Source organism: Tasmannia lanceolata, unplaced genomic scaffold (genome assembly GCF_043159265.1).
Source record: "Tasmannia lanceolata isolate RefF3 unplaced genomic scaffold, GAP_Taslan_0.1 ptg000019l, whole genome shotgun sequence".
Taxonomy (NCBI): domain Eukaryota; kingdom Viridiplantae; phylum Streptophyta; class Magnoliopsida; order Canellales; family Winteraceae; genus Tasmannia; species Tasmannia lanceolata.
The window spans coordinates 2,990,939-3,013,022 of NW_027518696.1; the positions used below are offsets into that span (position 1 = coordinate 2,990,939).

General features: G+C 39.9%; 1 protein-coding gene and 1 long non-coding RNA gene across 3 annotated transcripts; both read left to right on the forward strand.

Annotated features, from left to right (window-relative positions):
* The first annotated feature begins 1,418 nt into the window (after nucleotides 1–1,418).
* Nucleotides 1,419–14,166, forward strand: LOC143852782 (uncharacterized). 2 transcript variants are annotated; one of them, XM_077362382.1, is made up of 3 exons: nucleotides 1,419–1,595; nucleotides 3,173–6,129; nucleotides 13,874–14,166. In XM_077362382.1, the coding sequence occupies exon 2, from the start codon at nucleotides 5,088–5,090 to the stop codon at nucleotides 5,982–5,984; it is 897 nt and encodes a 298-aa protein (XP_077218497.1). In that variant the 5' UTR covers nucleotides 1,419–1,595; nucleotides 3,173–5,087; the 3' UTR covers nucleotides 5,985–6,129; nucleotides 13,874–14,166. The 2 variants fall into 2 exon arrangements, 1 of the variants encoding a protein (XP_077218497.1); XR_013236860.1 differs by lacking the exon at nucleotides 3,173–6,129 and having other exon boundaries at nucleotides 13,874–14,140.
* A 2,346-nt stretch (nucleotides 14,167–16,512) lies between these two features.
* On the forward strand, nucleotides 16,513–21,957 carry LOC143852720 (uncharacterized). Its single transcript, XR_013236848.1, has 2 exons — nucleotides 16,513–16,715; nucleotides 21,589–21,957. It is a non-coding gene; the product is annotated as an uncharacterized LOC143852720 (long non-coding RNA).
* The last annotated feature ends 127 nt before the right edge of the window (nucleotides 21,958–22,084 follow it).

Below are 22,084 nucleotides of genomic sequence, written 5' to 3' on the forward strand. Positions count from 1 at the left end.
GCCAAACCACGTTAAAAATTGGTGTCCCTTGCATGTTGTGTTGTTTCGTTGTGTGCTGGTCCCTTTCTTGAGAGAGCCTCAAGGGTTGAGTTAGCTAAGGTTGGAGACTTGGTGCCTTCCTGGGTTGCATTGAGTAGGAGCAAAATGACCTCGTGACAACTACCAAGTCAAAAAGTTCTAAGAAGCTCACACATTACATACTAGTTTTGATTAAAATAAGTGACAACTACCATGTCATAAAGTTCTAAGAAGCTCACACATTACATACTGGTTTTGATTAAAACAAATATATAAATCCTTCAGTTGCTTAGTAAAAAAACAAAATGTCGTTGCCAATTTTGGTGATTGATTCAATACTAGTGCCTTACTAACCAAATTAAGAAAATCTCTTTTTCATCACTACTAACTAAGTATAAAAGATAAATAACAGCTTTCTCGCCAACAGCTTAAGCTTTTGGAGTAAACTGGTAGTTTAGCATGGTATCAGAGCCAAAGATCTCAAGTTCAAACCTTCCGGATAGCTAAAAATTCACATGCGTTGGTCGGCCCAAAGTGGGACCACATGTGCCACATGTTTGCCAAGTAGGCCACAAGTGCGAGGGAGTGTTAAAGTATAAAATATAAATAACGCCTTTCTCCAACAGCTTAAGCTTTTGGAGTAAACTGGTAGTTTAACACTTTGAATCTTTGAATAAAGAAGGTTTTGTCTTCTACTTTCCGACCTTAGTTTCTGTGTGCTCTGTGTTGAGGTTCTTCTTGCCACCTCTCCTCTCTTTGTTTGTTAGTTGGTGTTGAAGAGGGATATAGAGAAATGGGACCTGGCGGGCCTGGAGGTGGACCTGGTGGCGGGCCTGGAGGTGGGCCTGGGGGTGGAGGCCATGGGCATGGAGGCCCTGGTGGAGGCCCTGGGGGTGGAGGCCCTGGGGGTGGACCTGGGGGTGGAGGCCCTGGAGGTGGGCCTGGGGGTGGAGGCCCTGGGAGTGGAGGCCTTGGGGTGGACCTGGGGGTGGAAGCCCTTGGGGTGGATTTGGGGGTGGAGGCCCTGGGGGTGGACCTGGGGGTGGAGGCCCTTGGGGTGGACCTGGGGGTGGAAGCCCTTGGGGTGGATTTGGAGGTGGAGGCCCTGGGGGTGGAGGCCTTGGGGGTGGACCTGGGAGTGGAGGCCCTTGGGGTGGACCTGGGGGTGGAAGCCCTTGGGGTGGAGGCCCTGGGGGTGGACCTGGGTGGGGAGGCCCTGGGGGTGGAGGCCTTGGGGGTGGACCTGGGAGTGGAGGCCCTTGGGGTGGACCTGGGGGTGGAGGCCCTGGGGGTGGACCTGGGTGGGGAGGCCCTGGGGGTGGAGGCCTTGGGGGTGGACCTGGGAGTGGAGGCCCTTGGGGTGGACCTGGGGGTGGAAGCCCTTGGGGTGGAGGCCCTGGGGGTGGACCTGGGTGGGGAGGCCCTGGGGGTGGAGGCCCTGGGGGTGGACCTGGGTGGGGAGGGCCTGGACCTGGAGGCCCTCCAGGCTTCGGCGGACAGGGAGGACCCGGCTTCGGTTGACCGGGCTTCGGCTTTGTTGGTCCAGCAAACGGTTTGTGTGGCATAATCAACTCATGGTGAGTTTATTTTCACTTAATCCGTCTTTTCTTGTTATTTTTTCAGGAAAATGATATCTGCACTCCTTTGTTTTTGTAATGGTTCTACTCTATATTTGTGTAATTGGCAATGATGTTGTTAGAATTACCCCCATGCTTTGCAACCATGAAAAATTATTCCCTGGAATAATCATGGGCCCAAGCGTGTGAGAGACGCTAAGGTGGAGGGACATGGAGTGGGAGAGATTTGAGTTGGTGAGAGTGAGAGTGTAGAGACCAACTATAATCCCTAAAAAACAGTGAAAAATAATACTTAAAATTGGTGTTTTGTTTTCCTGATATTTTGGTGTTTTTTGTCCTCTCACGAGTCACACCCAACATCTCACGTTTGTCCCTCCTCGCCTGACGTGGGCATAAAAGACACAAATCTCAATAAAAAGGGGCCGGAGATTATTAAAAACCCCAATAACTATTAGGGCTCGTTTGGATACCTCATATTTTGTATTTGGATTTGGAATTGAGTTTTGAATACAAAATGAATGGATCCGCCAGATCATGTTGAGGGGGCCAGAGAGGGAAGGGGGTACTTCCTACTGGAGGGGAGAGGTTGAGGAGCAAAAAGGGTGAAGGAAACTGCCAGATCTGTGGATTTCCAATTACTTATTTCCACTGCATATTTGGAAATCTGATTTTTTCCCCTGTCAGTCACTGATTTGGAAATCCATGGATTTGATGTGGATCCAAATCACAACACAAAATGGGCTGCAAATGTGAGAAATCCAAGGATTTGATCTGGATCCAATTCTCTTATTAGTTATTAAATATTGAATTCATGAAGTTGATTCCTTAAAATTTGGGGAGTGATAAATCGACTCCCAAATATGGCAAAACTACCCTTCCACCGCGCATGCCATGTGGCAAGTAGTGATTTGCTCGCTCTCGCATAGGTAGGAAAAAATAAAAGGATATTATATTTTGGATTTCCCTTCAAAAAATGTCAGCTTTGTATAATAGGATTTACCACTTAATATTAAATATTCAAAACAAAACTATTGTTCTTATTTTATCAGAGGACATAATCGTTCTTTTACTATGTTTTACAATTAATACTTCATAAGGGCTGTTATTATTCACCAAGATCAAGATAAGAAGTGCACCCTATTTAACATTGTCTAATTGGAGGAATAGAGTGTCTTAAGACACTAATATTTCCCCATTTAATGTGTTGGATGTGTGTATCAACGCATTGATAGAAGGGTTGAAGGTTAGTTGAAGAAGAGCAGTTGCCAGGTGAGGAGAATGTTAGGAAGAACTGAGAGCAGAGTGTTGGAAGAAAACGAGAATTCTAGACAAAGGAAGGTCATGTCATTTGTATAAATAGACCATCACATGATTCTCCATACACCGCAGGACTTGATTTTTCTTCCTCATTTTCCTCATTTGTAGTCTTTTCTTCTCATGTATGCATTTCTGGACTAGTTCTAATACAGTTATCTCTCAAGTTATTTTCTTTTGGACCTCTATTTGCAACATCTAGAGTTACTCCGTGAGTTGAATTTTTTCAACCTATAAATTTTTTTTGTGCTGCATTATTCCAGGGACCAGGAATTTTAAAGTCATGTATGGATATAACTGAACTTCTAAGGGGTTGTTTGAGTGCGGGATAATCTAAACTTGAGTATTCTGGTCATATGAGCTGCTGACTTGCCTGTATAATAAGAGCAGATTTACGATTTGAACATATGTTGCTATAGACTTTGTAAGATTTCTTCTAATATTTGGTACTATATCGTTCCTCTTTTCTTCTGCCTAATTCTATTTAATGGAACTTACATTGTGCATTGACCATGTTGATTGAGTCAATTGACCAGGTGTGGCTATGTATGTGCATTGGTCATGGTGATCCACTAAGGTAGATGGGGTGTAGTTGGTCCTTCGGAAAGCCAATGGTGGTTTGGGGTGGGAGGGGACCAATGACGACCTCAACGAAAAATCTGGTGGTTAGAAAATAAGCTAAGGTGGACTAGGAGAGAAGAGGAATGCAAGACTCACAAGGGCCCTTCCAAAAAAACAGGGAAAGGGCGCCCTCATTGGTCAAAACCAATTTAGGATGCGTAGAAAATCACGGTCATAACTGCCATAAAGCAGTTTTGACCAATGAGGGCGCCCTTTCCCTTATTTTTTTCAAGGGCTCCTGTGAGTCTAGCATTCCTCAGGAGAGAAAAAATAGAGTTAATCTTGGGCTTCCTAGTTAGATTAGAACTAGTTCTTGTTGGGTATATAATATAACCCATGTATGTTCTAATATAAGCCCAATAGGTAATGGATCAGGTGTAGTGGGCCCATTTGGGCTGGAGCCCATTAACCTCTTATAACCATAGTGTATCTCTATATATAGGGACTGGAGGCAACAAACTTGGTATTCCAAATTAGATACCTTGGGTGTAATGCTTCAAGCAACCTCTTGCTTGACCTAATTACTCTAACAATCTTGAAGCACCACTTTTTAGGGTTTCTCCGTTTTTTTTTTTTTTTGGGAACATCGAAGCATTATTGTTTGTGCGTGGGATTTTTATCCCTCAAAAAAAGTTGGGCGTCGGATCTTCTCTCTGAAGGTTTAATCTCTTCGTTCAAGAACGTTAACCCATCTTTGAAATAACCTGCAACTCTTGAAACACCGAGTTTTATTTTTTTTGTTCTCAAGGAGCCGCCTCTAACTTGGAGAACAGAGAGAGGGTTTTACAATTTGGGATCTTAGGGTTTGGGGAGAGACCTAGAGAGGAAGAAGAAAGGGCCTCATCTGTGCCGCCACCACCAACACCAACAATAGAGAGAGGGTTTTGACGATTTGGGATATCGAGTTGGATTCGGTCCAAAAATTGGCTTTTGTCTGCATCTCATGGGGGTGTCTCTCTCTCCCATCGTTATTTGAAGTGGGTTTCATCTCCCACAGAAGTTGTTGTGAGACTCTCTCACTCCATCGTTTTTTATTTGGACGTTGGGTTATCTTCTCCACAAAAATCAGTTTGGGCGTTTTGGAACCGAAAGAAGGGAGAGGAAATACTCTGCTTCAACAATGATTTGGGTGATAACCAGCAGATTTGGACGTGGTTGTCTCGCACATAGCAACGATTTGGACGATTTGGATCAGAATTCGTCTCCCTCTAATCGTTTGGGACTTCGCTGGCATCACCTCCACACCAAATCAACTGCAAATCTTGTTTAAATTAAAGGTGTGTTTGGGAGATCAGATTATTCTGTTGCAGTGTTTTTATTCCGACACAGACACAGATTTCCTTTTGGATCGTGGGTTTTTTCACCGAACCCCAATCTCGTGGGTTTTTGTTTTTCCGTCGGATCTCGCCGGCTATTCACCGGTTTTGCCGCCGGTCTCGCGGTTCAGTTCTTGGAGCTCGAGCTTGGATTCGGTTCTTGGATTCGTCTAGGATTGGGTTCTCGCGATTCGCCAATCAGGTGCACTCTTTCCAATTTTTATTTCCTCTAAAATATACGATGGAAAAGAATTCTATGCCTTTTGAGATGGTCAAACTTCAATCCTTTGGTGGGTCTGAGTTTAACTCTTGGAAGCGAAAGACTCAATTCAGTCTAAAATATATGAACTGTTTTTACACCGTTTTGAGTACCTTTGCTGAGACGGATGAAGAAGTTGATGAATCTCAATGGCTTAGAGATGAGGATTTCTACAAAGACTACTTGTTGAATTGTCTTTCAGATCGTCTTGCAGAAACCTATAGTAAATATAATACTGCTAAAGCAATATGGGACAACTTAGATGCTCACTTCAAGAAAGAGGAGGAATTGTCCAAGACTCATCTAGTGGACAAATTCATGGATTTCAAGTTTCAAGAAGACAAGGAAATCACTCCTCAAGTTATTGATCTAGAGAATTTGAGATCTAAGTTGAATAATGAAAAAATAGGTGTCTGTGATTCATTTCTTGTGGGCGCAATTATATACAAGTTACCATCTGCATGGCACTCTTTCAAAACCGAGATGTATCGGAAAAAGGTGCAAGTGGGACTAGATGATCTCAAACGATTCATTCGAATCGAAGATGAGAATCGAGCTAGGAATAACTTGGAGATGGTTAGACAGCAACAATCTGCTGCTAACGCGGTAATATATCCCAAGAAATTTTCTCGAAAATCCAAGTCACCTAAAAGTGACCATCCCAAGTTGGAGGCCAAAAAGACTATCTTTCAGAAAAAGAAGGGCAAGTGCCACAACTGTGGGAAATTGGGTCACTTTGCTGCAGAGTGTAAACAACCTAAGAAGGCTAAATCTGACACACCACAAAAGGAAACTCATATGATGGTGGGCAGTACTGCGCATAAGAATTTTATTGCCATGTTAGGCAATGGTAAGGCCAGTACTTCTTCAGACTGGTAGTTAGATACAAGAGCCACCTGTCATGTTTGCAACTCGAAGAAACTACTTACGGATGCTGTTGGCGTGAAAGAGACCGTTACAGTGGCTAATGGAGCTGAGGCAAAAGTGACTCACACTGGAACTGCGAACCTGGTCCTTTCTTCAGGTAAAATACTAACTTTAAAAAATGTTAAAGTAGTTCCTGCTATTCAAAAGAATTTAATTTCTATTAGTCTCTTGGACAATGCTGGCATGTGTTCATCTTTTTTGGGTGGTAGAGTAACTTTAACTGTTAACTCTTATTATTTTGGCTGTGCTTTCTTAATCGATGGTATGTATAGACTGAGTTTAGCAAATGAAATCGTTAGTCAGGTTAGTTCCACTTTGATTGATCCTAAGTTGTTACACACTAGATTGGGACATGTGAACTATAGAAAAATGGTCAAACTTGCTAAAACTTATAAAATACCTTTAGATACATCGATTAGATTTGACAAATGTGAAGTGTGTGCACAAACCAAGATCACTAGAAAACCTTTTCATTCGGTTTCTAGGAGCACACAACTTCTTGAGTTAATACATTCTGACCTCTGTGACTTTAAAAGCTTCACTACTCGAGGTGGTCGGAAGTATTTAATCACTTTTATAGATAATTTTTCTAGATATTGTCATATTTATCTCCTAAAATCGAAAGATGAAGCTTTTGATAAATTTAAAATTTTCAAGAATCGTGTTGAAAATCAATTGAACTTTAAAATTAAGCGATTTAGGAGTGATAGAGGAGGAGAATACACTTTGACAGAGTTCAAAGAATTCTGTGCCTCTCAGGGCATAATACTTGAAACTACTGCTCCTTACTCACCTCAATCTAATAGCATAGCTGAACGTAAGAACCGGACGTTAACTGAAATGTTAAACTCTATGTTATTGACAGCTGGCATGCCTATAGCTATTGGGGAGAAGCAGCTTTAACTGCAAATCACATCCTGAATAGAGTAGCACACTCTAAGTTGCCCTCTACTCCTTATGAGTTATGGCATAAACATCCTTGTAAATATGACACTCTTAAGACTTGGGGCTGTATTGCTTATGTGAGGATACAAGACCCTAGAAGACCTAAGGTAGGACCTCGAACAAACACTTGTGTTTATCTAGGTGGTGCAGAAGATAGTGTTGCTGATCGGTTTTTGGATCTATCTACCAATTTGGTTATAGAATCTAGAGATGCAGTATTCTTTGAGAATAAATTTCTCAGAGATCATGGTTTGAACCTACCTGGTGATACTGAGATGGTTACAGAATCGCATGTAGAGTTTGAACAGAATACTTCTGACACCTGTCCTACACTGATTTCTACATCAGAACCTTTAAGAGTTTCTACAAGAGATAGAGTACCCAAGAACTTTGGTAAGGACTTTGTGACCTACCATGTAGATAATGATCTATCAACCTATAAGGAAGCGATGAGATCTATGGACTCTTTGTTGTGGGCAGAAGCCATTGATGATGAAATGAGCTCTCTGTTACAAAATCAAACTTGGCAGCTAGTCGATTTGCCAAAAGGGGCTAAGACTGTGGGCTGTAAGTGGATTTTGAAGAAGAAACTTAATCCTGACGGATCCATAGCTCGGTATAAAGCACGTTTAGTAGCTAAGGGCTATACTCAAGTCAGTGGGATAGACTACTTTGATGTTTACTTACATGTCTGTCATTTGGCAACGATAAGAATTCTTCTTGCTTTGGCTTCTATTGAGAAGTATGTTGTGCATCAAATGGATGTAAAAATGGCTTTCCTTAATGGAGACCTCACAGAAGAAATCTACATGAACCATCCTGAAGGGTTTGTCATGGAGGCTTTCGAGAACAAAGTTTGTAAGTTACACAAATCTTATATGGTCTTAAACAAGCACCTAAATTGTGGCATCAAAAATTTGACAAGGTAGTAAAGAACTTTGGTTTCCAGACCAGTTACTCAGATAAATGCCTTTACTATCGTTCTGTGTCGAATAAGGTTGCGATTATTTGCTTGTATGTAGACGATATGTTGATTCTTGGTTTCGATCTCTCTGTAGTGAGTGACGTGAAAACCACTTTGGCTCAAGAATTCGACATGAAAGATCTTGGTGTGGTTGACACCATTCTTGGTATGAAAATAAGTTTTGAAAAGCAAGGGATTACTCTTAGCCAAGCTCATTATATTGAAAAACTACTTTCTACATGGGGATACAGTGAATGTAAACCGATTGAGACACCATTTGATTATACCAAGAAGCTGATCTCTAATGAAGGAGACAGTGTGAATCAGTTAGATTATTCTAAACTGATTGGTAGTCTCATGTATGCTATGAGTTGCACTAGGCCAGACATAGCCTTTACAGTTGGCATGCTGAGTCGTTTCACTAGTAATCCTGACCATGAGCATTGGGATGCCCTTATGAGGCTGATGAGATACCTTAAGGGTACTCAAGGATATGCTCTATGTTATAATGGCCATCCTCCTATCCTCGAAGGGTATTCTGATGCATCATGGGGCTCAGAATTAGGAGACAGTAAATCTACCAGTGGTTATATTTTTACACTGGGTGGGGCCGCTATTGCATGGAAGTCAAAGAGACAGACTTGTATTGCTCTGTCATCTATGGAATCGAAACTTTATGCTTTAGCTTCTACAGGAGATGAAGCAGAGTGGATAAGAGATCTGATCATGGACATTCCATTGACCCATTTAAAGATTAACTCTTTAAATTTGTTCTGTGATAATCAAGCTACAATTACGATTGTGAAAAACTCACTCTTTAATGGTAAGAGGAGACATGTCCGGCTGAAACATGCCACGCTGAATTATCTTCTAGAACACGGTATTATCATTTTGGTTGATGTGAGATCAAAGGATAATATGGCCGATGCTCTTACGAAGGGACTGAACAAAGATCGAATATTCAAAACTACGGGGGAGATGGGGTTAAAGACTGTGTAGACGTGTCTTAATCTACATTCATATTATTTTGAATTTTTCGAATCTCCCTATCTTGGCCAAGATAAGCACTTGATATGTTTCAATGATGTTTACAGTTATCTTTATGTCATTCCACATTTGATGACATGTCCTTCTTGGGAAATGTTGTTTCATTCCAAATTTGATGACACAGCTTAACTCAATTTGGATATTATGCCTGTAACATTTTGTAAGCCCAATAGTTTCCACCTTGGCATTCCCATCTTATTTTGATGATTCCAATACACAAGTGATTTATGATCACTAATGTGTTTGATTGTCTAAGTTGTATATCACATCGGTGCTAAGACAACATTGCTTGGATTGAGGCCAAGAAGATCTCATTGGACCACATCATGAAGGCCAAAGACATCGAAGTCCAAGACAAATGAAGACTTGAAGAATCCATCGAAGATCAAGTTATATTAGATTGTATTAAGATCCAATCCTAGTTTAGGATTTTGAAAGGCATAATTAAGTAAATAAACACACACCCTAAATATATAAGTGATTGTCTTTGTAGAGTTCCAATTCCTTGGAACCCTCATAGCAATCCCAACTTGGTGTTAAGTTGGAAGCCTAAAAACAAGAAATGAAAATCTGGATGAAATAGGCTTCTCGGAACTCCGAGAGAAATTCTCGGAACTTCGAGAAATGGTCCAGTAGACTTTTTCCAACTTCTGTGTGTATTCCCGGAACTCCGAGATTTTTTCTCTGAACTCCGAGAAATATTCTCGGAACTCCGAGAACACTATAACGATCGGAAAAATAGCCGTTGGGAATTTTCGCAGGAATTACCACAATGCCACTGAACGGTCATATTTTGGTTTTCCTATATATATGGACATTCTAAACTTCAAGACGATCAATCCTAACACTCTAAAACTTCATTTGAACATCCAAAGAGTGAACCAAACTTGATTATGCCTCTCATCCTCTAAAGATTAGGATTTGGATCTATAGGCTCAATTTGTACATCTTCTACAATTTGTAAACCCTTGTGAGGGATTTTTTGTTCTTTCTTTCTTAGTCAAGAACTTGTATCGGGCGAGTGTTCGGAGAAGCGTAGCCCACTCTCCGTGGTGAATATTGCCACCAAGGTTAAAGGTAATCGGAATTTGTAATCGGCACCGATCTTCGCCGAAGTTAAGAAGATCACATAGTGAAGCCATCAACGGGTTTGGTTGGTGGAGTGGAGTAGGCCTCGCGTTAGGAGGACCGAACCACTTTAAATCTCGGGTGCAATCTCTTTTACTCTTGCTCTTTATTTTGCATTTGCACTTTAGATTTAACTTGTGTGCTTGAACTTTACTGTTGATCTCTTAATTTCCAAAATTGGGTTTGAGTTTTCAAAAGAGTTAAAACTTGTTAGCAACCTAATTTCTCTCTCCTCATAAGTTGCCGTACTCGGGACCACCCTTGGAATTTCACTTGGTATCAGAGCAAAGGCTCTTAAAAGATTTTCTTTTCTATAAATCTTTGGAAAAAATTTCTTTAAAAATTTCAAACAAGGGAAAGATCATAAGATCTTTGGCAACTTTCTAATTGTGAAATGGCGGATAGAAATGGAACCGGACTTCCGAAGGGCCATTCCACAACTAGACCTCCCTTCTTTAATGGGTCCAATTATGGACATTGGAAAACAAGGATGCGCATCTATCTTCTTTCGATAGATGTGGAACTTTGGCACATTGTTGAAAATGGATACATGTTGTCTTCCAAACCATTTGAAGAATGGAATGTCGTAGAAAAAAGGCATGCAAATTTAAATTACAAACCTATAAATTCTTTGTTTTGCGCCCTATCTACGGAGGAGTTTAATCGAGTTGCTCTTTTTTATTCCGCCAAGGTTATTTGGGATACACTTGCCGTTACCCATGAGGGAACATCTCAAGTTAAGGATTCCAAAATAAACTTGTTAAAGAGCAAATATGAAATGTTTAGAATGGATCAAAACGAAAGCATTTCCGAAATGTATACCCGTTTTTCTAAAATTTCTAATGAACTAGCAAATCTTGGTAAATCTTATCCTACTGATGAGCTTGTGAGTAAGTTGCTTAGGTCTCTTCCTCCATATTGGGGTCCAAAGATAACCGCCATACAAGAATCAAAGAATCTCAAGACGCTAACCATGGAGGAGCTTGTAGGATCTCTCATCACCCATGAGATGCTCCTCACTAGCCGATAAGAGGAGAAGAAGCCAAAAGAGAAAGAAAAAGAGAGTCGATCTCTAGCTCTAAAAGCCTCCAAAGCGAACTCATCATCCTCTAGCGAGGCGGATAGCGATGAAGAAGAAGCTTTAAGAAAATTTAAAAGCTTATGGAGAAAAAAGCATAAAAAGGATAAAAATAAGAAGAAAGAAGAAAGTGATGTTGAGGGAGCCTTAAGATGCTTCAATTGCAAGAAGATTTGACACAAAAGACCGGATTGTCCACTTCTCAAGTCATCTTCCTCAAAATACAAGGGAAAGAAGGAATGGAAGAAGCACAAGGCTCTTGCCGCCGGTTGGGATGCTTTGAGCACCTCGGGCAAAAGCTCAAGCGAAGGGGAAGAAAATAAAAAGGATGATCTTTGCTTCATGGCACTCACCCATGAAGATGAGGTAAATTCAAACCCCTCTTGTAATTCATCAAGCAGTGATAGTGAAAAAATATCTTATGATGAATTGTGCAATACCTTGCACTCTCAAATTTCTAAAAATAAAGTTCAAAAGAAATCCATTTCAAAATTAGAAAATGAACTTGACTTTTAAAAAAATGAATCATCCTCTTCCATATCAAAATCTTAAGCACAACTTGAAAATTTTAAACTTGAGATTGAAACCCTTAAGGGTTATTTGGATGAGAAAACTTGCCAAATTGTAAAACTCCAAGATGTGGCAAGCTCTTCCAAATCTTATGAAGATGAATTTAATGATTTTCTAAATCAAATAACCCATCTTCATAATGAAAATGAAAGGTTGAGATTATGTCTTCATGGATTCCTAAATGGTGACAAAATTATTGACATAATCTTAAAGAAGACTAGTCAAAGACCTAAACATGCATATGATAGGACTAGCGTATCTAACCCTCATGTTAGATGCCATTATTGTGGAATAAATGGTCATTACCAATTCCAATGTGCATCTAAGATTAGGGATAGTGTTGGAACCAAGAAATCTTAGGTTCCCAAAGCCCCCATATGATTTTCATCATATGTGCTTAGATTAGGGGCTTGCTCTAAAATTGAATATCTTTCTATGGATAATTAAAATATCCCCTCTTATGTTGAATAAAAATTCTAAATAGGGGGAGTTCTAGGTTTGTCTTTTTCCTTGAAAAAGGGGGAGCTTTAAATTGAATATTTCATCCCTTTGTTTCTCTTTTACCCCAATCTTTTTTATTGATGCCAAAGGGGGAGAGAATTCTAGTCTAAGGAAAATATGTATGCTTTTAATTGGAAAATCTCTTGTGCTTGTCATCATAAAAAAGGGGGAGATTGTAAGCCCAATGGTTTCCATCTTGGCATTCCCATCTTATTTTGATTATTCCAATACACAAGTGATTTATGATCACTAATGTGTTTGATTGTCTAAGTTGTAGATCACATTGGTGCTAAGACAACATTGCTTGGATTGAGGCCAAGAAGATCTCATTGGACCACATCATGAAGGCCAAAGACATCGAAGTCCAAGACAAATGAAGACTTGAAGAATCCATCGAAGATCAAGTTATATTAGATTGTATTAAGATCCAATCCTAGTTTAGGATTTTGAAAGGCATAATTAAGTAAATAAACACACACCCTAAATATATAAGTGATTGTCTTTGTGGAGTTCCAATACCTTGGAACCCTCATAGCAATCCCAACTTGGTGTTAAGTTGGAAGCCTAAAAACAAGAAATGAAAATCTGGATGAAATAGGCTTCTCGGAACTCTAAGAATTCTCGGAACTCCGAGAAATGGTCCAGTAGACTTTTTCCAACTTCTGTGTGTATTCCCGGAACTCCGAGACTTTTTCTCGGAACTCCGAGAACACTATAACGGTCGAAAAAATAGCCGTTGGGAATTTTCGCAGGAATTACCACAATGCCACTGAACGGTCATATTTTGGTTTTCCTATATATATGGACATTCTAAACTTCAAGACGATCAATCCTAACACTCTAAAACTTCATTTGAACATCCAAAGAGTGAACCAAACTTGATTATGCCTCTCATCCTCTAAAGATTAGAATTTGGATCTATAAGCTCAATTTGTACATCTTCTACAATTTGTAAACCCTTGTGAGGGATTTTTTGTTCTTTCTTTCTTAGTCAAGAACTTGTATCGGGCGAGTGTTCGGAGAAGCGTAGCCCACTCTCCGTGGTGAAGATTGCCACCAAGGTTAAAGGTAATCGGAATTTGTAATCGGCACCGATCTTCGCCGAAGTTATGAAGATCACATAGTGAAGCTATCAACGGGTTTGGTTGGTGGAGTGGAGTAGGCCTCGCGTTAGGAGGACCGAACCACTTTAAATCTCGGGTGCAATCTCTCTTACTCTTGCTCTTTATTTTGCATTTGCACTTTAGATTTAACTTGTGTGCTTGAACTTTACTGTTGATCTCTTAATTTCCAAAATTGGGTTTGAGTTTTCAAAAGAGTTAAAACTTGTTAGCAACCTAATTTCTCTCTCCTCATAAGTTGCCGTACTCGGGACCACCCTTGGAATTTCACATTTCAAATGGAAACATGGAATGGTTCTTTGTAAAAGAAACTATTTAGGTCTTGTTCTTGATTGAAACTTGACATTGATGCTTATTGATATTGATATTTATTTTTTCAACCATTATGAAATTGTACTAAGTTCTTCTGGTAGAACTAGATACTTTTAGTAAAATACACAAATGATTGGATTCATTTTTAATGAAATTCATATTTGATAATTTACAGGAATTGGCGAAAATGGAGGAGATTGCCTCAATTTGGATCTTGATGAGGATGACTTACTTGATGAGTGAATCCTTATAGCGCAGTGGGAACTATTATTTTCTTTTCCGTTGATTAAATAGTTCACCTACATATGAAACTGCTTATGTTTGAGTTTAGATTATTTCTAAAACTCTTGGTTATTGTTTAAAGTATTTTTGTTTTCAGTTGGATTACAAATCTTTATTGATATGATGATATGGATGATTCAATAATTTTGTTTGGACATCACATTATCTATCTATTGGATTGTGCTATATGTGGAACATAGGAGGAGATTGTTGGGTATATAATATAACCCATGTATGTTCTAATATAAGCCCAATAGGTAATGGATCAGGTGTAGTGGGCCCATTTGGGCTGGAGCCCATTAACCTCTTATAACCCTAGTGTATCTCTATATATAGGGGTTGGAGGCAACAAACTTGGTATTCCAAATTAGATACCTTGGGTGTAATGCTTCAAGCAACCTCTTGCTTGACCTAATTACTCTAACAGTTCTTAGGTTTGGAGAAAAACTTAAGTGTTGAAATTCTATGTTTATATGGTGTGAAAGGAGGAACGTGAGTGGGGAGTGAGAGAAAAGAGAGATCTCATCTTTCTTTTTTTCCTTGTGATGATTGCATGAATTTTCTAGAAAATTTTGGAAATAAAAAATATTTTTTAAAGTTTCTACTTCTATACACATGAAAACGATGTGGTGATTGCAGGAATTTTCTAGAAAATTTGGAAATGAAAAATATTTCTACAAGTTTCTACTACTTTACACATGAAAACGAAAACTCAAACAAACCCTATTCAAATTTTAAATAGAGAGACCTTCAATTTATAATAATATCCCTCTAAATTAAGCGTGATCATATGATTGCCGACTAAGTTGTAGGAAGAAATTTTTTCCCAAGCCATCATAAATGTTTTTCTTGAAATCCAAACAGGGCCTAAAACTTGTAACTCTAATCAGTCTCGAAGTAATTACTACTTGTAATCCTTACATACATTAACATGTACTTCTTAATGAAATTTTAGATGGATGCCGAGATGATCTTGAAAACGTAGATGACCACATTTTTTTGTAATGAAAGTTTCTTCTCTTTCAAAAAATAAAAATAAATAATTGCTGGACCTCATCTCAATTCACATGGGCTCACTTCACACTTTAAGGGGGTCTACTTGGAATAAGCGCAACGAACCAAATATTTTTCCAAACAAATATTACACTGGACTACTGTCAGCCCCCTAAATTCGATGCCATAGGCCTTGGCTTGTAGTGGCACCTTGCACCCTTGCCAATAGCCAAGTGGGCCTAAAGAGATAAGCCAAAGAGCAAACAAGGTGGTAGTTGTGCCACTTGGTGGCTTGTCATTGTAAGTGCATGAACACATGACCCTTCGGGGCAGTTGTACATTGTACAATGGCCTATAGGCAGTCTGTAAATTAGCCAATGGCCTTGTAGTGGTTGCCAAAATTGCCCTATATGTGGGAAAACGCCCATGCAGCTAAGGCAATGGGGGATTGAGTGTGTTCTAGATAAAGCTTCCTTGTAAAAGCTTTTTGCCTAGAGTAGGAATCTGTAATAGGAAAAGCAATAGAGATTGCTCGTAGAAGTACCGAAGTAGGGATTGTTTGGGCCAAACCACGTTAAATATATAAATCCTTCAGTCGCTTAGTAAAAAAACAAAATGTCGTTGCCAATTTTGGTGATTGATTCAATTCTAGTGCCTTACTAACCAAATTAAGAAAATCTCTTTTTCATCACTAACAGTTACGGTTAAAGTATAAAAGATAAATAACAGCTTTCTCGCCAACAGCTTAAGCTTTTGGAGTAAACTGGTAGTTTAGCATTGTATCAGAGTCAAAGGTCTCAAGTTCAAATCTTCCGGATAGCGAAAAATTCACATGCGTTGGTCGGCTCAAAGTGGGACCACATGTGCCACATGTTTGCCCAGTAGGCCACAACTTGGCCACAAGTGCGAGGGAGTGTTAAAGTATAAAATATAAATAACGCCTTTCTCCAACAAGTTGAGCTTTTGGAGTAAACAGGTAGTTTAACACTTTAACACTACCAAGGCAAGGCGCAGGTAAAACCAAGCGTTTATTGAAAGAATTGATGGTTTAAGGCATGCTTGTAAAGAAGAGAGGAAGGGTAGCTGAAGATTGGTAGATAAGGGTGAGTGAATGCTAGGCAGGTACGCGGAGCTTTGAGTCTCTTTGAGTCTTTGAGTAAAGAAAAAATTTCTTATCAAAGCTATAAAAGTACTCTTCATCGAGCTTACTAACACACGCTTATCAAGAAGGTTTTGTCTTCTACTTTTCGACCTTCGTTTCTGTGTGCTCTGTGTTGAGGTTCTTGTTGCCACCTCTCCTCTCTTTGTTCATTAGTTGGTGTTGAAGAGGGATATAGAGAAATGGGACCTGGTGGGCCTGGAGGTGGAGGTGGCGGGCCTGGAGGTGGGCCTGGGGGTGGAGGCTTTGGGGGTGGACCTGGGGGTGGCGGCCCTGGGGGTGGAGGCCCTGGGGGTGGAGGCTTTGGGGGTGGACCTGGGGGTGGCGGCCCTGGGGGTGGAGGCCCTGGGGGTGGAGGCTTTGGGGGTGGACCTGGGGGTGGCGGCCCTGGGGGTGGAGGCCCTGGGGGTGGGCCTGGGGGTGGAGGCCCTGGGGGTGGAGGACCTGGAGGTGGGCCCGGGTGGGGAGGGCCTGGACTTGGAGGCCCTCCAGGCTTCGGCGGACAGGGAGGACCCGGCTTCGGTGGACCGGGCTTCGGCTTTGGTGGTCTAGCAAACGGTTTGTGTGGCATAATCAACTCATGGTGAGTTTATATTCACTTAATCCGTCTTTTCTTGTTATTTTTTCCAGGAAAATGATATCTGCACTCCTTTGTTTTTGTAATGGCTCTACTCTATATTTGTGTAATTGGCAATGAGGTAGTTAGAATTACCCCCATGCTTGGCAACCATGGAAAAATTATTCCATGGAGTAATCGTGGGCCCAAGCGTGTGAGAGACCCTAAGGAGGAGGGAGATGGTGAGGGAGAGATTTGAGTTGGTGAGGGTGAGTGTAGAGACCATCTATAATCCCTAAAAAACAGTGAAAAATAATACTTAAAAATTGGAGTTTTGTTCTCCAGATATTTTGGGGTTTTTTGTCCTACTCTCACGAGTCACACCCAACCTCCCAAGTTTGTCCCTCCTCGCCTAACGTGGGCATAAAAGACACAAATCTCAATAAAAAGGGCCCGGAGGTTATTAAAAACCCAATAACTATTAGGGGCCCGTTTGGATACCTCATATTTTGTATTTGGATTTTGGAATTGAGTTTTGAATACAAAATGAATGGATCCGCCAGATCATGTTTAGGGGGGCAGAGAGGGAAGGGGGTACTTCCTACTGGAGGGGAGAGGTTGAGGAGCAAAGAGGGTGAAGGAAACTGTCTGTGGATTTCCAATTGCTTATTTCCACTGCATAATTAGAAATCTGATTTTTTTCCCTGTCAGTCACTGATTTGGAAATCCAAGGATTTAATCTGGATCCAAATCACAACACAAAATGGGCTGCAAATGTGAGAAATCAAAATCAAAATCTTCTTGGCATTCAAACGGGCCCTTATCTTATAGATATAAATTTTGTTATTGCTATTAAATATCTTACACAATTAAATACATTACATTTTCAAGTTGAATCTGTTTTTACCTTATGAAATTTTAGTCATAAAAGCATATATTTTCGCATGAATAATAATTGCGCATAGCATGTGACTGTTTTCTTATTAATTATTAAACATTGAATTCATGAAGTTGATTCCTTAAAATTTTTGTTTACTAATTGAGGGTAGTAATTTCCGTAGTATTTAATTCCAAGAGGGCTTATTATGTAATAAATCACAGGCCATAGTACCATGCTTATGAGTCTCTCTCTCTCTCTGTTGAGCGTCTAGTACATAGCAAAAGCTTGAAGCTTGAAGACAGAAAGAGAAGAGATTAATTGAATGCTTCATAATAGAAGTTGCAATTCGACCCCAACCTTGATTGCATGATCCTGGCCCTTGATTTATGAGATTACAAATGAAGATTAGAAACATACCTCGATTTGCCAATCAATCTACATTGGACCTTCTACTACCTCTCTAGATGGTCTCATCTCTGATAGAGAAGATCTCGTTATGGTTAGTCAGGGAGTTGATTTTCTTACCAGCACTCTTACTTAAAGAATAATGATGAGTAAACTGAATTGGGAAAGCAATAGCTTCTTAACACATCGACAACTACTTGCCTTAAACTTAGTTTCTTTATCTCTTTCTTCGCTTTTTCTTAAGATGGCAAAACTACCCTTCTCTATGCCATGTGGCTTGTAGTGATTTGCTCGGTTCCGCTCTCAACTGGGCAGTCGGTTTCGCAGCGTCACTCTTTCTAAAAGAATAATGATAAAGAAACCGAATTGGGAACCTCAGAACCTGTGTATGGAACCAGCAATATCTTCTTAACACATTGATAACTACAGTACTACTTTCCTTATACTTTAGTTTTCCTTTCTTTTTTGCATTTTCTTAAAATGGCAAAACTACCCCTCCTTATGCAATGTGGCGTGTAGTGATTTGCTCGGTTCCGCTCTCAATTAGGCAGTGAGTTTCCATAGCAGCACTCTTAAAGAATAATGAAAAGGAAACCGAATTGGGAGCTTGAGTATGGAACCAGAAATAGCTTCCTAACACCTTGACAACTACTTGCCTTAAAACTTAGATTCTCTAGTCTTTTTTTTTCTTTGGATCAATTACCAATGGGGGACAAAAATTAGGTGGAATTATCAAGAGGACCCATGCTTTTCAGAAATTATCAACGAGGGACAAAAGAGGTCTTGTCATTAAAAGCTGGACGAAAATGCCCTTTTCTTAAGCAACACATTTTGCTTTTCCACTTTTCCCTCTTCTCTCTTCTTTCCCTCTTTTTTTTTAACTTTTCCATTTTCAACTTGTTTTTTTTTTACCTACCAGTCATCTTCTTCATCATTTTAGCCACCATTGGAGGAGGGAAAACTCGAAAACTTGAAACGTGAGTTCATTCCCATCTCTCTCTATATCTAGGTTTTGTTTTTCATTTGTTTTAGGGTTTTGTATTTCTCCTTCTCCCTTTCGATGGAGGATGAGGAAGATGAATTGTACGGTAGAAAGAAAAAAAACATGAAAATGAACGAGTGAAAAAAAACAGGAAGTAAAAAAGTGTTCATAAGGGACTTAATAAGCCCATTCGAAATTTGGTAACCCCATTTTGATACTGGATAACCCCAACTCTAGAGACTTGAAAACCCCATTCCAAAACTCCAGTACTCTTGGGCAATTTTAAAGGACTTAATAAGCCCATTCGTAAATTGGTAACCCCATTTTGATACTGGATAACCCCAACTCTAGAGACTTGAAAACCCCCTTCCAAAACTCCAGTACTCTTGGGCAATTTTAAAGGACTTAATAAGCTCATTCGTAAATTGGTAACCCCATTTTGATACTAGATAACCCCAAACCCAAATACTTGAAAAACCCCTTTCCAAAACTCTAGTGCCCTCGGCAAATTTTTAGGGACTTAATATGCCCATTCGGAAATTGGTAACCCCATTTTGATACTTGATAACCCAAATCCTAGAGACTTGAAACCCCCCTTCCAAAACTCCAGTACCCTTGGCCAATTTTTAAGGACTTGATAAGCCCATTCAGAAATTGGTAACCCCATTTTTTATACTAGATAACCCCAATCCCAGAGACTTGAAAACCCCCTTCCAAAACTCTAGTATCCTTGGCCCATTTTCAGGGACTTGATCACCCCATTTGATAATTGGTCCTTTTTCTTTTTGCTTTTACTTAAAATGGCAAAACTACCCTTCCTCCGCGCATGCCATGTGGCATGTAGTGATTTGCTCGCTCTCGCATAGGTTTGTATAGTAGGATTTACCACTTAATATTAAATATTCAAAACAAAACTACCGATCTTATTTTGTCAGAGCTCCACATAATCGTTCTTCTACTATGTTTTACAATTAATACTTGGTAAGGTTGCATTTTTCACAAACAAGCTGACAAGATATTATTATTTTTACATCAGAAGCTAAAATAGTTTCTTCAGTGGTTTTTATTTTCTTTTACTGATTTTCCTTTTCTTTTTTTATTATTTTGGATTTCATCATAGAGGTAGAACTTGGATCGGGCTCAGCCCGGACCTGACGGGTTCAACCTGAGTTCAGCTCGGGCTAGGTTGGCATTTCCTCGGTTTGAGTTAGGAAAAGCCAACCAGTTGGGTTAGGGTTGAGACCTTGGGCAACCCAAATCCGAACCCGACCTTCATCCTCTAATTTTATCATGATTTGTAAAATCTTAGGGGCAATGGGTTTTTTTTTTTTTTTGTTGGGCGGGGCGGCTAGGCTACGCAGAACCCAACCCAATCAAACCCAATTTGGAAAAAATGGGTTAGACTGGTCGGGTTAGGGTTGAGAGATTTATAGGTGGGTTGGGTTAGGGTTGAGAGATTTATAGGTGGGTTGGGTTATAGGTGGGTTGGGTTGAGTAGGGTTAGGGTTGAGGGACTGCTAATTCAGGTTGGGTTAGGGTGGGCATCAAATCATGTTCGCTAGTGGTTAAGAGAGACATTTAAAACGATATTAAGTGGGAGTACCATAAACCTCACATGGAAAGTTCAAAATCCAACATCTTGTGTTGCTTTATAATGTACACAAATCAAGATCAAGATAAGAAGTGCACCCTATTTAACATTGTCTAATTGGAGGAATAGAGTGTCTTAAGACACTAATATTTCCCCACTTGATGTGATGGATGTGTGTATCAACGCATTGATAGAAGGGTTGAAGGTTAGTTGAAGAAGAGCAGTTGCCAGGTGAGGAGAATGTTAGGAAAAACTGAGAGCAGAGTGTGAGAAGAAAACAAGAATTCTAGGCAAAGGAAGGTCATGTCAATTGAATAAATAGACCATCACATGATTCTCCATACACCGCAAGACTTGATTTTTCTTCCTCATTTAAGGCTCTACTCTGTGCGAGAGAGATGGCACCACCTGGACCCGGACCTGGTTGGGGCCCAGGACCCGGAGGCCCATCAGTCGGGTGTGGACCCTGTGACTGTTTGTGTCGCTGCGTATCTTCTTGGTGGGTTTTTTATTATTATTCAATTATTTTGACATTTTTTTTTTGTCAATTTTTCCTCTTGGAATTATACGGTCAGACTCCATATTCATGAGACCCCTTGTGGTGTGGGGCCTGCTCTAGTTCACCAATCCAGATTCAAAGATCCAGATGACAAATTCATTAACTTAAAAAAAAAAAAAAAAAAAGCTCCAGATGACTCATCCGGTCCTACTGAAGATTCATCTTGTACATTTTTGCCAAATGTACGGTCAGATTCCCTCACAGACATGGCTTACCATTGGTACAAAGGATGGGCCCGCTGAGTATTTTGCACATTTTAACAAATATAATCTTTTTTTTTTATTTGTCTATTTCTTTTCTACAAGTTAATGTGTGAAAAAACCAGACACATTTTTCTGTAATTTACTTTTTATTTTATTTTTGTTGGATATTTTGATTTGACTTATTTAGTGGAGTTATTGCTTGCTTAATGAATTAGGGAATCAATAGTGAAAGTATAAAGCTAACCAGCTCTAACATAAAATCTTTGGTGATGTTTGGCAGTTTCTACTTCTTGTGCTGTTGCTTCTTGTTCCAAGATTGCTGTGGGCCCTTCTTTGGTGGCCCACGTGGTCCTGGTGGCCCCCCAGGTGGGCCAGGGGGTCAACCATTCTGAGATGGCTGCTGGTAGAAGGGAAGTTCTGTAATAACAAGAGAGGATGATCCATGTCCAACACCTTTGTTTAGGTGTATGTCTTTGTGGGTTCTGTGTGTTTGCCTCTATATGAAGACTATATGATATGAACATGAATAGTGTAATTGTCTGGTGATCTGTTATTGTTGTGTTCTGTGATTGTTGCATGTACAAGAATGTTGTTATCTATAGTAACCTTTCATTAAAACTAATTACATGAGATTAGTTTGAACTTCTAAGATTGACGGCTGAATTAGCAAAAAAAATAGGTTTTTTGATTGGAGGGTTGGGTAGACATTCATGTTTAGATTAGTTAATTCCTCTTTTCTGTTTGTCTTTTCCTGTTAAATAACTATTTTCAAGAAA

Bases quoted from the DNA above. Each gene is read 5' to 3' on its own strand.
- LOC143852782 (XM_077362382.1), top strand. From the start codon at position 5,088: ATGGAAAAGAATTCTATGCCTTTTGAGATGGTCAAACTTCAATCCTTT.